The 17,474-nt window shown below is 36.5% G+C and overlaps 1 protein-coding gene across 4 annotated transcripts in view; it reads right to left on the bottom strand.

Annotated features, from left to right (window-relative positions):
- Positions 1-17,474, bottom strand: part of NEDD4 (neural precursor cell expressed, developmentally down-regulated 4, E3 ubiquitin protein ligase) — a 90,811-nt gene extending 73,337 nt beyond the window's left edge. For all 4 annotated transcript variants that reach the window (XM_011940536.1, XM_011940537.1, XM_011940538.1 and 1 more), the window contains exon 1: positions 15,456-17,474. In XM_011940536.1, the coding sequence (XP_011795926.1) occupies positions 15,456-17,003 (1,548 nt within the window). In that variant the 5' untranslated portion in view covers positions 17,004-17,474. The remainder of the gene's footprint in view (positions 1-15,455) is intronic.

Here is a 17,474-nt window from a genome sequence, read left to right as displayed (position 1 = left end):
AAGAAAGTTTTCAGTCGATAGACTTTATTGAGATTATCCTCCTGCAAACTTCCTTAATTCATGGGCAAACAGCCTTGATGCTTACAATAATTTCAACACTCTGATCCTTCTTTAATAATTTCAAAACATCTTATATATGTTCTTTGTCTTCCTTGCCTAGACTGCCCTATCAGAAGTGGGGATAATGTCTTCTATTCTTTTGTATTTCACAACAAACAAGTTTTTTTTCTTTTCTTTCTTTTTTTTTTTTGAGACAAGGTCTTACTCTGTTGCCCAGGCTAACTACAGTGGCACAATCATAGCTCACTGCAACTGGAACTCCTGGACTCAAGTGATTTTCCCGCTTCAGCCCCTGAGTAGCTGGGACTATAGGCAAGTGCCACCACAACTGGCTAATTAAAAAAAAAAATTTTTTTTAAAATTTTTAAATTAAAAATTTAATTTTTAATTTATTTTTAAATAAATTAAAAGGGGTCTCACTCTGTTGCCCAGGATGGTCTTGAACTCCTGGGCTAAAGTGATCCTCCAATCTCAGTCTCCTAAATGCTGGGCTTACAGGCGTGAGCCACTGTGCCTGGCCAAGAAAAGACCTTTATAAAGTAAAATGTGTTTGTTAGATTTGTAGTATCTTGTCCCTATTCATCAACAAATAGTAGTAAGCACCAATGATGCGCAGTGATCAGTGAAAACAAAGATTTATTCTCAGTACAATAAACACATTGCAAGAAGTATGTGTAAAGATTGTACATATGGTCAGAGAGTATTTCTAAACAACAAACAAAATAATTATCAAATGATTCCCAAAGTAGTTTTTCTTCTTCTTCTTAATTCTCTTTTTCAAACCTCGGCACAGAATAAAATGTTTTCTGTAAAAAAATTTTACTTTTTGAAATGAATAGCCTTTTCTTAGTTTTTAAAAACGTTATTTCAGAAGTATAAACTGATTATTCTTATAATTTGATTACCTGGTTATCTGATCAAATGTAAGTTTAGCTGATCTATAAACAGTTTTTAAGATTTTTCCCAGGGTTGAAAATTCATGTAATTTTTACTGAAGACTATGACATATCAATGAAAACAGGAAAAAGGGGGATGTGGGTTACTGTTGCTTAAGAAAATAACTCAATGAACCCCTTTAAAACCAACATTTTCTTGCCTAAACGTTAGGGCGGGTACCAGTAGAGAAAAATAAGGCTATTGGGATGGGGCTCCACTCCTTCAGCCATAACCACCTAGTACTGCAGCTTTAGGCGCTTTCCTCAATACACTGGATCATTGTGGAAGTACAGGGGTATCAATGTCTTGCAGCTTGAGACCTAATGTTGGGGAACCCTGTCCAACAGAACTTTCTGTACTGATGGAAATGTTCTGTACTACTGCTGTCCAATGCAGGAGTCAGTGATCACATGTAGTTATGGAGTACAGGAAATGTGTCTAGTGCAAAATGAGGTTCTGAATTTTAAATCCAATTTAATTTAAGCTAATTTAAATCTCAGTAGCCACACGTGGCTGCTGGCTACTATACTGGACAGTGGTGCTGAAGGAAATTTTTTTAGTAAAACAGTACTTCCTGGTTTTAAGATCTTGTTTTTAGTTCTTGCTATCTCTGAGATTCAGACATGTCCTCAAAGCTGAATGATGCCCCACCACTCTGTGTTCAGAATCATGACTCCCCCCCTTTTTTTTTAAGCCAGTTTGGTTCATCATACCTAAGAAAAGCTTGAGATAAGCTTTTTTAGGATGCTTCTGGACAAGACCTTATCGTAAGGAAAGGAGGAAGAACCAGGGCCCAGTGGGACATAGCAAGACTCCAAAGTGACAACAGGTGTGCTGCATATGCCTGGAAACACTGCTCCACAGGAGTGGATTTGATATAGAGTGCACAGGAGCCATGCCCGGGAACCCCAGAAATACTGAAGAGCGCTTCATAGCTGCTTAGGATCTTTCATGAGTAGAAGAGAAGAGTTAAGTCAGTGAAATTTAGGTTATAATTGTTATTTTGTATCTACTAGTCCCTGCAGACTGGTGAAGCTTGGGAAACTTACATTACATGTAGTAAACAAACGGATTTGACTAGCTTGCTCCAAAATCATGGTATCCGTATATTTCAGCAGTTTTACCACCTGTTGCTAATATTTATAAATAACATGCCAGGGTCATACCCAAATTAACTTTAGAAGGTTTAAAAATATCCTAAGAGCCAAATACATAATTACTTTCAGTAAAGGGAGAGAGAGCTATAAGAGAGCTTTACAAAGGTCCTACCAAACTGACTAAATTGAGCTTTTATGTATGTCTCAAAAAGTAACTATATAAATGTAAAATTATAATAGCTGAATTACTTTGCTTTTACCCTGTCAACAACTGCCAACTAAACATTTTAATATGAAGATAAATTGGCATACTAGGATATATTTTCCATTGCAAATGTATTAATAATATTTTGTTAAAAGTATGAGGCAAAAACACTGATGATAGCTAGAAGATGAACTGATTCCTAAAGATCAAGAGTAAGATAAAAACCAAGTTATAATAATGGTTTTTACAAAATAAGATGTTTATTTTAATGTTTTCACATATAATACACTCATTTAAATAAAAATAATGCTATTAGTGAAAACTGGTATCTTAACTTTTTAGTTTTTAATTTTTGTGGGTACATGGTAGGTGTATGCATTTATGGGGTACATGAGATGTTTTGATACAGGCATGAAATGCATAATAATCACCTCATGGAAGATGAGGTACCCATCCCCTCAAGCATTTATCCTTTGTGATATCTTAACTATTGAGAGCGCTGGGAATTCTTTAGTTTAAAAACTGAAGAGAAAAAAGTCTACCATTTCATGTTTCATGTTTATGAGATCATCTCCGTAAGTCAAAATTTTCAATGGGGTATCAAAGAAACAAAAGTGTTTGGTTTGGAACTACCAATTATTGGATATTCGATACGGGGCTTGTGGCCCACATACAGGACTTTCTAGCTGCTAATTATTTGCTCCTGTTAATTTGCTGTATAATTCTTATTTCTGTCCTTCTTCAGTACAACTAGTGTTGACACTGTCCCTAATACATCTAATCCAAATTTGTGAGTATAAGTAAAAAGAATTGTGGCTTGTTAATAAGGCTTTAGAAATCTTAGACTTTGATCTTTGCTTTGGTTTCTTATGAAGAAGTGCTTCCCCAGATTCGTGGTCTGTGTATTTTTACTTGACTTTTTAATAATGTGATCTTTTCATGCATTTCCCATTACTTAACTGTCCATCTGGATTCCTAATTACCTATATGATTCCATTTGTACATCTATAAAACAATTATTATGTGTTATATATCATGGCACTTTATAGTGCTTTCAGATACTCTCACAACAATATAAGGTAGATAATGAGATCTACTCTTTATTGAGCATCAAGTATTTGCCAAACACATACAATTTCCAGTACTTGAAACACTGTGGCAGTGTTTCATAGATTTCATATTATATAAATATAAAAATCAGGATTTGGAAAAGCTATAATACGAATTAATAGAGTTACTTCAACATAGAGTACATTTTCACCTCTGCCCAGGAATGAGTAAGGTAGCTATCCCAAATGTTTGAACCCTAAATACAGTATGGCAATTAAGGCCGAGATAAGATGTGGTTAGATGATAAATTCCAAATCTGAACTCTAACCTTTTGGTTTTAGGTTCCAAAGGAAGGCCTCAATTATATTGGTAACCCATATATTATCAAAAGTTATCTGATTAAAGAAAGAGAAAATCCTATGGTAAATAACTGACATGCTCCATCCCAAAGAGATGTGAATATCAGAAAATAGAAGTATTAGATAGACACAAGTCAAGAGATGTACCCATCTTGAACTTTGTCAATACTAAAATGACATAGTGACTTAGAGATTTATCCAGTCAAAGGAGTTTAGAATTAATGTTAATTTTACCATTAATTTTGTCACAATTGCATGGTGGTTTTATATATGTAAAAGGTTCCTAACCATCACAGATGCATGTCAACATGTTTATGGGTAGAATATGATGTATTTTTTAAAAAAGATTCTAGAAAAAAGAAGAAGCGAGGAGGAGATGGATGATATAATCAACAAAATGTTGATATATTTTAGAACTGGATGAGTCATACATACGGGTTCACTGCAATATTCTTTCTATTTTTGTGTATGTTTGAAATTTTCCCTAACAAAAAGTTTTAAAATATTTGGGAAAAAACTAGTTTATAATAATGTAGATTGTTTGTAACACTTATTAAATAAAAAGAACTTAAGGATGAAATTCATAAGCAACATTATAGGAGGCAGAAGACAAAGTATGTGTTAATCAATAAAAGTAATCGGAAAAAAACAAAGTAATCATAAACCACAAGTTGGAAGAAAAGGAAGGAAATATTTGAGAGAAATTAGGTTGGCATGGTGGCGGGCACCTGTAATCCCAGCTAGTCGGGGGGCTGAGGCAGGAGAATCGCTTGAACCCAAGAGGTGGAGGTGGCAATGAGCTGAGATCCGGCCACTGCACTCCACCTGGGTGACAGAGCGAGACTCCATCTCAAAAAAAAAAAAAAAAGAAAGAAATTTGTGAGAGAAACCAGTTCTCTGGTAATGTTTAATAATAATCCCTAAACTGTTTTTTCACTCGACAATGGCTATAAGACAGCACTTGATCTGGACTATATGTTCTTCAGAGTGTAAATGTTATTCATCCGATTGTAGTCAGCCCAAATGGAATTCTTCCTTTAGACAACTCTTTTTTTTCTTTCTGATGCTATTTTTACCGAAGTGATCTTTTCCAAGCAGCTTTATCCTGTAGGATTCTCCCAGTGCCTGATGAGAGTCCTTTTGGCTAACGGTAGTAGAAAGGTGCTTTAAAATACATAATGGAGTTGAGCTTTCGTTGAAGTATGACATTTACTAGATTTGTGATTTTCAGCAAGTCATTTAAAAATTTCTGGGCCTTTCTACTTATTTCTAATATGGAGATAATCACTATCTCAGACAGTTTCCTAAAATGTGGCACATGAAGTATGCTGTTTTAAACTTTTACAAATATAAGGCTAAGGGTTTAAAAAAGAATATATTGGGGCTGGGTGACGTGGCTCACACCTGTAATCCCAGCACTTTGGGAGGCTGAGGTGCGCGGATTATGAGGTCAGGAGATCGAGACCAGCCTGGTGAACACAGTGAAACCTCATCTCTATTAAAAATACAAAAAATTAGCCAGGTGTGGTGGCAGGCCCCTGTAGTCCCAGCTACTTGGGAGGCTGAGGCAGAAGAATCGCGTGAACCCAGGAGGCAGAGGTTGCAGTGAGCCGAGATTGCACCACTGCACTCCAGCCTAGGCAACAGAGTGAGACTCTGTCTCAAAAAAAAAAAAAAAAAAAAAATATATATATATATATATACACACACACACACACACATACACACACGTTGGCTGGGCATGGTGGCTCACGCCTGTGAATCCCAGCACTTTGGGAGGCTGAGGTGGGCAGATCACCTGAGGTCAGGAGTTTCAGACTAGCCTGGCCAACATGGTGAAACCCCTATCTCGACTAAAAATACAAAAAAAAAATAGCCATGTGTGGTGGCGGGCGCCAGTAATCCCAGCTACTTGGGAGGCTGGGGCAGGAGAATCGTTTGAACTCAGGAGGCAGAGGTTGCAGTGAGCCGAGATTGCACCACTGCACTCCAGCCTGGGCGACAAGAACGAGACTCCATCTCAAAAAAAATCTCTCTCTCAAGGTTTTCTCCAAGTTAAAAATCATACTTGAGGCTTCAATTCCTAGTGACAGTGACTATCCAATATTAAACTCTACTAGAAGGCTGTTATGGTCTCTTCCTTCTTGTTCTATTTCCATACACATTTTATTTTATTTTTTTGAGACACAGTCTTACTCTGTCACCCAGAATGGAGTGCAGTGGCTCGATCTTGGCTCACTGCAACCTCTGCCTCCTGGGTTCAAGGGATTCTCCTGTTGTAGCCTCCTGAGTAGCTGAGATTACAGGGGTGCACCACCACACCTGGCTAACTTTTCTGTTTTCAGTAGAGATAAGGTTTTACCATGTTGGCCAAGCTTGTCTCAAAGTCCTGATCTCAAATGATCTACCCACCTCAGGCTCCCAAAGTGCTGGGATTACAGGTGTGAGCCACCACACCTGGCATATTTCCATACACATTTTAAACAGGTTGATCCTTTTCTTCTGAGTGATAGGTATGCATATTTGCACTTCAGTGTATTAACAGGAATGCAAAAAGTTGAGAAATATGTTAACGAAACCACATTTTCTACTATAGAGTGTTGACTTCAGTCTTTCTAGGAGTGCATATACTTTTAGAATATACACAAGGTATGTCAGACCACAGGTATGAAAATGAGGCATCTTGGCCAGGCACAGTGGCTAACGCTTGTAACCCCAGCACTTTGGGAGGCCGAGGTGGGTGGATCACCTGAGGTTGGGAGTTCGAGACCAGACTGACCAACATGGAGAAACCCTGTCTCTACTAAAAATACAAAATTAGCCGGGCGTGGTGGTGCACGCCCGTAATCCCAGCTACTCGGGAGGCTGAGGCAGGAGAATTGCTTGAACCCAGGAGGTGGAGGCTGCAGTGAGCCAAGATCGTGCCATTGCACTCCAGCCTGGGCAACAAGAGCAAAATTCCGTCTCAAAAAAAAAAGAAAAGAAAAGAAAAAAAAAAGAAAATCAGGTATCTCATTTACTGCAAATGAATTAAATTACCATCAGCACGGTAAGAATCTCTAAGTAAATATCACTTTTAAGACATATTTTACCTGGAATTCGCTCAGTTGCAGGACTTATGTAAAGGAATCACCTTCACCTTCACTCCTGATTTGTCACTAACCATGGCTGTAAAACATAACTGGGCAATCATTAGAAGTTTCTTCTCTGGAGAAACAAATTAACCTCAGAGAGAAGACACTAATAATTGGGGGGTTTCCCAACAGTGGAACCCACCAGTTGAAAAGCCCAACATAATTATACAACCTCCAGGCAACTTCATAGCGACTTACTCTCAAATATGAACAACAGATACCTGGAGGAAAATGTCCAGTAATAAAGAGAAATAGTAATAACAACAGCAAAGGGATCAAAAGGATCCAGAGATGACATAGGACCTGAAACAAAACTTAAGAAAGAAAATAAACCAAATCTGAAGTAAAATATTCTCAGAGAAATAAAGAGATTATATTCATAAAACAAGCAGGACATTAGGAATAGGAAATAATCAGAAACAAGAATTTTATAAATTAAAAATAAAGTTTTAGGCTGGGCACGGTGGCTCACGTCCATAATCCCAACACTTTGGGAGGCTTAGGCAGTGGATCACTTCAGGTCAGGGGTTCAAGACCAGCCTGGCCAACATGGTGAAACCTCATCTCTACTAAAAATACAAAAATCAGCCAGGCATGGCGGCGCGTAGCTGTAATCCCAGCTGCTCAGGAGGCCGAGGTACAGGAATCGCTTGAACCCGGGAGGCAGAGGTTGCAGTGAGCCAAGATCACGGCACTGCACTCCAGCCTGGGCGACAGAGTCAGACTGTCTCAAAAAAAAAAAAAAAAAGAGAGAGAGAGAATAAAAAGTAAACAAAATTTTAAAATTAAAGAAAGGGGAAAACTTGGAAGAAATCTTCCAAGAAGTAGATTAAGGAGGCAAAGAAACAGAAAACAGGAGAGAAAAGAAAATTTTAAGGTCAATCCAGGAAGTGCAAACTTTGGCAAACAGGAATTCTAGGAAGAGAGGACGTGGAGAAAAAGACAGAAAATCTTCAAAGAAATAATATCTGACTTTTAAAATAGGCACATGTTACCTTGATAAAAGGTAAAAATTAATTAAAAATCACATGGGCAATCATATATCTCAATGTTAAGGTGTTCACCTGCATGAAGTAGGTATATAAACATTATTATATATTATACTATATTGTTCTCCAGTTGTTTTCAATGGATTATGCTGTTTTCTCATTTCAATTATAACCTCTTCAAATCCAGGAAGAATATTTGCCACTTATGGCAGGCACATATTCTATTTTTGATAAATACTTGTTAAACTCATTTGCTTTGAAGGCGACTTGAGTTCCCAGTAAGCTCTGTGACTCTTTAAGACGGTTCAGTCTTTCAGCCTTGTCACAAAAGTAAAGGTCATTCTTAGCTGAGACAGTTACTTAAAACTCCAGGAACTAGTCTGAGAATCCCAGCTCTTACATGAAGTCTAGAGGGAAGTCATTTTATAAAACAATGATAAACTGAAAGAAAGCTAGTCAAATGGCCTTTGTCTGAATACCCTTAAAGATCTCTGTCCATTCAACCTTCTTTTCAGAAAACTTGATCTGAGCCTCTATCCAGACACACAGTTATACGGTACCAGTTAGTGGAATATGTAGGCTATGAATCAGACTTCACTGTGGAAACTAATCCTTGAGTCACGATCATAATATTCCACTGGCATTCACCCCAAGGACAAGGTATTCATTTAAGAGTGCCACGCTTCCATGCAAAGGATGAAGTATCACGTAGCTCCCACTCATCATCACAGTCATCACTCAAATATCCTAGTTTGGTTATCTCTTTGTGCAAGGCTGTGTAGTCATGCTCACCTATCAGGATTCTGCAGTCATCTCTACCCCATAACAAAGGGTCCCTGGCTTTATTCATTAATTTAATAAATATCTATTAAGTGTCTATTTTGAGCTAGTCATTGTTCTCTATACTAGGGAACTGTATTCTAGCAAATCTGAGCCCAGAAAAGATTTGCTTAATCCATTCTCCAGAATCCTTCTCTAATCAATTCTAGTCAATTTACATTTGCCTACCTATTGCCATATCTCCATCTTTAACTTTTTTTCTGCTGCATGTGCATTTAGTATCTGAAGTATTATTGATATATTTTTAATGAATTACTCATGATAATGGCCACAATAATGGCATTTCAGGGACTCAAGGGATATTTCGACTTTGAACTGTATTACTGTTCGCATCAAAGAACGGCCTTAAGACTTACTTCTCAAAGTGTGTCTGGGGAATTAGCAGCATTGGTACGATCTGTTAGAAATCTCAGGCTCCCACTCTGAGGCCTACTGAACCCGAACCAGAATCTGCATTTTAATAAGATCGCCATGTTATTTACATGCACATGAGAATTTAAAAATCACTGGTCCTGCTGACATCTTAATAAGCCATTCTCTAATTCCTTAATAAAGCATTAAAGGGTAGCCTACAAGTTGGACACAGCAGTACACCCGTAGTCCCAGCTACACAGGAAGCTGAGGCAAGAGGATTGCTTTAGCCCAGGAGTTCAAATCCAGCTTGTGTAACATAATGAAACCTCATAATTAAAAAAAAAAAAAAAAAAAATTGAGAGAAAAAGTAAATAAAAGGAAGCAATTCAGGATAATATTATTTTAGGTATATCTGTACTTAACTTCAGGTATAACTATACTATAACTAAGTTTAGTTATAACTGAATTTAAAGACATGGTCTACTATATCATCTTGCTTGGGTAATGTATTTTACTACTAAGGTAATAAAAATGTTTCATAGTGTTAGAGTTTTATAATACCTCTAAGTCAAGAGAAGGCCTACACTCTTTCTCCCCCAACAGACATCCTTGAGCCTAACTAGAAATGCCATGAATTTACTTACTTGTTCAAGGTGTTCTTGGCTGTGACTCACCCATGAATCGAGCTACACATACACACTAGCTGGTTGCTCGTCTAAGCCCTCAGGTCTGCTGTTCCTGTTCTATTCCAACAGTTCGCTTCAATCTTAGTGTGGGTAAAATTGCTTTTCAACAATTGCTCCCATGTTGAGCCCTTCCCAAAACATCTCATTGAACTGGGACAGATCTGCTCACCCCTTGTTTTGAAATTATTATATCTCTAAGTATCTGTCTTCATCTGACCACAGTCTTCCAATTTTACACAAGGAACAAAGGATACTGAACCAGACGTGTGAGCAATACTTTGGATTATTTCCAGGATATGCTGACAAGACAACTGGTTCCCTTTCTCAGCACTCATTTGCTCCTTCTGCTAACCACCTTCCTGACCTCAACATATCGCCTGGTCTCACCCAGAGACTCTGCCAAGCCCCTTCAGCCTAGGCTCTTGTCCTGGCTTCTCCTGGTCTGTCTTATTTCCCCGTCACCTGTGATGTAAAGGGAGAGTGGATACAAACGGGTGAGGCCTTACAAGAGCTAGCACATGGTAGGCTCCATAGCCTAGAAGCAGCCAGCAAAATAGACAGAATTGCCTATTCTCCAAGTAGTTTCTGGGAATAGGCCTTAAAACCTTGACTTGTTTTCTACATGGAAGCTCTATTTTGTTTTGTCTTATTTTTGGTGGTAGAGAGGGGACTGAGAAAGTTAGACTAATGCTGTCCAAAATGAGTTATGAATATTCATAAGCAATTTCAAGTTTTCACTTGTAATTTTCTGTTTCCTTCCTTTGATATTGCTGAATCTCCATTTCAGTTTTCACTGATCATAGTTGCTTATTCTATAGTTCCAAGGTGAAAGAACAGAAGACGGTAACATTTATTTTTTTCTCCAGGAAAAAGAGACTGTACTCTCCCTGTAGAGAGTGAGTTTGTCTTATACATCTTATATCTACTTCACATATGCCTTCTGTATAACAATCACTAAACATATACCATGCCTATGCTATCTCGTGCTAATTTTATGACACCAAGCAAGCAACCTACACTGGCTGTTTCTGCTTCCTTACCTGTTTCATTCTTTCTTCAATCTGGCTTTTAACCCTGCATTGTCCTGAGACTACTCTTGCTAACAGACCTTCTAACTACCATATCCAGTGAATACTTATGTTCTCTGTGGTACTGTCTGCTGTCCTCCTTCCCTCACCTTTCACCCATGCTTCCAAGCCTCCACACCTCCATGCTCTCCATGCCTCCATGCTCTCCATGCCTCCATGCTCTCTGTGCCTCCATGCTCTCTTGGCCTCTATGTGGTTCTTCCTTAGTCTCCTCTTTATGCCCTCTTCTACCACCTCACCAAAGTTGGTAGTCCCCAGAATTATAATTTATCTTCCCTTCCCATCTCACTGTATACCTTCCCTAACACGTTTATCCTTACCTCAGGCTTTGACTGTACTCCTGACTCCCAATCTACATTTCCAACTCTCACCTCTCTCCTGAGCCTTGGTCCTGTATCTCCAACTGCCCTACTTGAAAGCAGCACTACCAGGGCAGCCTCTGATGCACATAAACTTAATTTGTGATTTCTTCTTCACCCTCCCAATCTGGCGCCTCTCCTGAGTTCTTCATCTTAGTTCATAACATCACTGTTAACCCAATCATCCAAGTTAAGAAAACTTAAATTCATTTGCAATCCATGAAATCATGAAAAATTATCTTCTAAAAACCTTAAAGAGAGTACTTCACACTCTCTAAAGACTTCCACTGCCCAACTACTGACTCTCAGCAGAAGACCACCTTCTTTGTCTTCAGCATGAAGCACCAGGCCTAATCAACTCCGACCCACTTCTGGCAGATCACCTCCTCCCACATCCCCAGGCTACCCTATGCTTGAGCCTCACTGGACTATTTACAGTGTGAGATTCTTTCACATCTCTAGTCTTGCATATGCTGCTGCTGACACCTACAACAGTTTTTCTCAACAGGGGACAATTTTGCCCCTAGGGGACATCTGGCAATGTCTGGGGACACTTTTTGATTGTCACACTGGGAGAAAGGGGTGTTACTAGCATTTAGTGGGTGGAGGCCAGGGATGCTATTAAATATCCTACAGTGCACAGGACGGCCCCTACTACAAAAGTGTCCAGCCCAATATAATAATGCTGAGATGGGGAATCCCTGCCCTAGAATCTCTTTGATTTCTCTGTCTGATGAACTCTAGTTTACCTATCAAGACTCGGTTCAAATGTCACCTCCTCTGGGAAACCTTCCTCTACCAACCAGGTCCTCTCTCCAGATGAATAATGTTACATCTTTCTACTTTTTCATACACACCTCTATTTAGCACATCACATATTAGACTGAAAATTTGTATGTTTACCAGCATGTCCCTATTACTAGAATGGGAGGTCCCCTAAATAGAGAGTGTATTTTACTCATCTTTTATTCTCAGTACTTGGGACAGGGCCTGGCACTCAAATGTGTACTGGATGAATTAAACAAGACACATCTACAGAGAAAACAAAATATTTTCAAGCAAACAACTCAGCACTTTGAACCTGTCTGAAAATAACGATTCCTCAGTTCTAAGAAATATACATGTACAAATATACATTTTTCACCAACTTTCTAAAACTAGTCATTAACATTATGGCATCACATTTTAGAATATTTATAAATTACATTGGTTTTTATAAGTGCTGCTCAAAATAAAATTTAACCAAATCTCTCTAAATATTCTGCTAAATTTAGTAAAATAGGGACTGGAAAATAATGGAACATTTAAGTAATTATATATTTAAAACATCTATTTTAGGAAGAACAATTAAATATGAAAATATTGAAATGTATAATCTTGAGATCAGTGTTAAAGGCTTTGAAATAATTGAGACATAAGTTTATTACAGTTCTACTATACTAGAATAGTAGCAATTTACCTATTTAGGATTAAGTTACAGAAAATGAACAAAAACTTTTATAACAAAAAGAAAAAAATGTAAAAAATAATTCTAATAAAAATATGAATATAAGCAAAAAATGGAAGACATTCAAGCTTGGGCAAAATGCTAATGTACATTAAATAATAGGGTACTGAAATCTCTGAGCATCCTAACAACATAACATAGGAGATTCAGAAAATAACAGATGGGGGAAATAAAATAACAGTAGAGAAAACTAACTATTATACAGATTTAGAAATCTGAATAGCAATCATTTTTATAACTGTATACGTAGTACTTTAGTTCCTTAACCTGCTTCTTGATTGAACTGACAAAATATTACACATACTGTTAAAATATCAAATATTTATTTTCAGATCAAAAGTCATTATATAGCCTTTACAAAAGTAATATTGTATTTCAAAAGGCATACATAATAAACATATGCCAGTCACTGTTATGTTGTTTGCTATGCCTGAAATAAACATTATGCAGACAGACTACAAAGTCTCATCTTCACTCTAAGTTGTAAACACAGAACACAGACAGTGTCCCAGATACAGGTAAAAGTTCCCACTAGATTTAAAAACTCAGTCATTAATGAGCTGTTGATTATTGAAAGCTAGAAACTCAATCTTATACTGCTAGAGACTGGTAGCTAAACATATAAGAAAAGAATGTGTAGACTCTCAGTGCTTTAGAAACCAGGGTCTCTGACCAAAGCAGTGATTTAATTTCACGACTGCTCAGTACAGATAGCTGACATTACTAAATGCTACTCTAATATCAACTTGTTAAATGTGAATCCAGACTCAGCATATCAGAATACTAACCCAGACTAACTGGAGTCATGGGAAATATTTTGGGAGCTGTTTATTTATAAATGAGTTACAATATACCACTATAATTAGACTAATATATAATTATTGATAAACACAGGATTATTTCTAAAATCCATCATTGTTGCCACTGCTATATTTAGAAAAAGCAACACTAGAATCTTCTTCATAAAACAAGCCTTGATTTATCAATTAGATCTATTTAGATATAGTGTAAATTAAATTTAACTGTCACTGTATGGTTTACAATGCTTTTATAAAGAGAAGTCTAATAAACATTAAAAGGGGGACAATTTAAATCTCCAGCAAACTGCATACTTCTGAAGTACTTTATAATCCAATAATCTACCAAAAGATAGAATCTGCACAAAGTTATACATTTGATTGTCACAAAAAATATTTAAGTTAGTTTACCTAAGCATAAATAAAACCAGTAACAATGGATATTTTTAACAATGCAAAAGGCATTTGATCCACATTTCATTAAAAAACACATTTAAAATATTCTTCTCAAAAGTATCCACAACAAACTATAATTATTACCATAAAATGAACTATTTTAAGCTAGTTCTACAAATATTTATACATGAATTATTCCTTTCAGGTTATTTCATTATGTGTAAAAGAAATTTATAAGTAACATTAATTCAATTAGCATAGTATTAATGTTTCTTCTCAGTGCCATTTCATTTCTTCCTTTTAGGAAGAAAAATAGTTGATTGGATTATAATCTCCTAAAAGCTGGTTTTAGAAAAGTTTTCTAAATGGAATTAAAAATTGTAAAATATAGATCAGAATTTGAAATCTGATCTTTTTTTATCCTCAGTAAAGTAGTGGCTTATATTAACATCTGGGCATTGGTAACAATTGTTATATTTACCAGATTTCAGAAGAGAGAAAATAAACTAGCAATTACTATTTTATTCACCTACAGCTACTTATCCAGAAGATTTTTTTAAAAAAAATATTTAATAAGCATATTGGATGCTACAAAAACACAGATAAACAGATAAGGTTTTTTCCTCCCCAAACTATTATGTACTGTCATGTAAAATTGCTTTAGTTAGAAATTTTTTTAAATTTCTTGGAATCTGGCAAAACATTCCAAATACAGAAATTTTAAAATTCTATTTCAGTTCAAACCATTTTAAATACTTAAGAACTTTTGGCTAAGATTCAAAAGAGTAAAATTACTAATATAATAAAGTTGAATTGTCAAAAATGAAAAGGTAAATAGAAAATTGTGGGAAATGCCTAGCAATTTAAACCAAATTCAAAAATATTAAAACTTAGAATTCAATATTGTTGAAAGAGTGAGTTACATTTTAGAAGACAGTATTAACTCGTGGCTCAAGAAAAATAGGGTGGAAACAAAATTCCATAGTTAAGGGTATATACAAATGTAAATGCCATTTATTTTTCCTCTGCTTTAAACATGCAGAATAGCTTTTATGAATGATCTTATCAATACATGTATTTTAGAGATATAGTTCCTCTATGATAATTTATAACAAGATCTTCACACTTTGATATGGGTTTTGTTTAATATTTTAAATAAGCATTCTAAATTTTACTCTATTTCATAATGATTAAGAAGGGGAGAAAGCAAAATGATGGTTTTGAAAATAGGAATAAAATACTGAGCTACAAAATAGAATACTATACCATTTAAAGAAAAAAGATACCAAGATAAAATCTTATGAAATAGACTGTTATTCAAAGTTTGTTTTTATGTTGTAAAGTTTTACAGCTGAAATCACTTAGGAAGATTTTTAAAAATACACATTTTGTACATTGGTAAAATAACAAATACAGTAAAAAACTATACATAGGGTTCTTCAGATTTACAAATATAAAATTTATGACTACCAAGTACTGCTAGCTAAGGACCAGGAAAATATATAAAACTGCTTGGTTATAATAATAAATTTTCTCCAAATATTTCATTAAGTTATTCTTGTATAAATTAATATTTATCAAGATCAAAGGAAACTTACCTTGCAAGAATTAGACAGTTCGTTTGTGCAATCTCTGTTGCTGTCTCTTGATAAATTATCCACTTTACCTTCATTTCCAGATGCAAACTTTATGAGTAACTGAGATGGTCCCCCTTTAGAACAATTGTGCTTAAGGCTGGATAGACAGGAAATATTTGGATAAGCTCCTCCCAGTGAAATACTTCTTTGTAAAATACCATGGTTTTTGTTCATCTGTGAATTTGGTCTTTCCAATTCTCCATTGATATTTATTTGATAATCTACGTTTTGGGAGGATGGCAAACATGCGGATGTCCTATGCGTGAGCTTAATATACTCTGAATCAGAATTAAGCTTACTTTCTGACATTTCTGGTTTACAATCACCATTTGTTGTTTCACAATCTAATGTAGTTGTTTTTTGTTGGGTGAAATGCACTGAAACACAAGAATATCCTTCAGATGACTTTTCACAGACAGTCTGTTTGGGAGTATTATTCAAAAGAACAATTTTCTTCTGTAATGAGCCCTTCCTGTGAAGCGGCCGTATGTCTCTTACTTCTCCGGGGGTACAAATTGTTTTAGATAACCGAAGTCCATTGACAGCTGTTGAAAGAAATCCTTTAGCACCAGTGCCATCCTCATTATGTGCAATTTCACTAGGAGAAATAATAAACTGGTGTGAAGTTTGATAGGATCCTTTGCTCAGAAGAGTACATGGACTTGTCGGAGAAGCTGGTGGGGTATTTGAAGGACTCCTAGGGAAAATGACTAAGGAGGAGCAACGTTTTAGTGGAATTTTTGTGTTCCTGCTCACTGGCAATTTCATAATCTCTAATCCATGTTCCAAGTCATCCTGGACAAAAGGATCTGTACTTGTACTTCTTGAAAAAATTTCACATGGAGTAGTATTCCTGTTTGGCACAATTCCAATGGAGGTGCTGTCAGAAGGTAAGTTTCCACCCAAAAAAGTATCATCACTTGGTGGCAATGTATAACTACTACTGTCACTGATGACACTGTTAGTGTATGAACCTCCACTTGTGATACTTGCACATGACCCAAAATCACTACCGTTGCTGCTGTAAGACCCATTATCACTGGTTGAAAAGTTACTAAGGCTACCACTACAAATGGCTGGACTGCTTACAAGGTTACCATCATTCCCTGCATTCAATTCACTATCGACCACAGCACTGCTGTAAATACCATCCTTCAAGATACAAGTAAATGAAGCATCATCACTATCAGCTAAGACATTGCTAGACTGAAGATATCCACTGTACCTTGTTGGCTGTAGTGAAATCTGTAGACAGCTGCTCTTTTTATTAACATTTTCAGATGAGGGAACAGACGATCTTTCTTGAGACTGAACGTTTTCCTTTATTAACGGAGCTAGTGCAGTCTGTCTGGGAGTCAGCTTCATTTGAACAACGTTAGACGCTGAAATCCGTGTTGGTCTCTTGAAGCACATGTGAACATGGCTATCCAAGTCATCTCCGGAGGTTTCTGACAAAGGATAAGTATTGCTTCTTCTGGCTGCAAAGTGCAATCGTAAGCTTTGTGCCATTTGTTCTCATTTCCAAACATGTTAAGGGCTGAAAGTCATAACAAAGATCTCTGTCCGTAGACAGGCTAGAAGCAGCTGCACTGCATCAAAAGAAAAAATCATTTGTGGTGCCTAAAAGAGCTATTAAGTAGCAGTCTTTATCCTAAGTAAAACATTAGATACCAGATATCATAGAAAGAAAAAGACGACCTATTCCAGAGACTGACGTTTCCAAAATGTCTTGAATCGCTTGTAGTCAAAATGCCTTCACTTACAAAGCACTTGATTTCCAGCGACCTTTAAGCTGAGCTCAGCTGCAGCACACTGACTCAAACACAGCCAACCTTGTTTCAATTATACCTTCTCCAATTTGCATGAATGAGTAACACAAGAACAACAATCTTCTAACATTTCATGTTGAAACAGTATTTTTTCACCCCAGCTCTACTAAATGAACATTTAACTATGTGAATCGCAGTGCCTATACTTTCT

Source organism: Colobus angolensis, unplaced genomic scaffold (assembly GCF_000951035.1).
Source record: "Colobus angolensis palliatus isolate OR3802 unplaced genomic scaffold, Cang.pa_1.0 Scaffold19, whole genome shotgun sequence".
NCBI classification, from domain to species: domain Eukaryota; kingdom Metazoa; phylum Chordata; class Mammalia; order Primates; family Cercopithecidae; genus Colobus; species Colobus angolensis.
The sequence above is the reverse complement of the archived record's forward strand: the minus strand, read 5'-3'. Positions and strand labels throughout refer to the sequence as shown.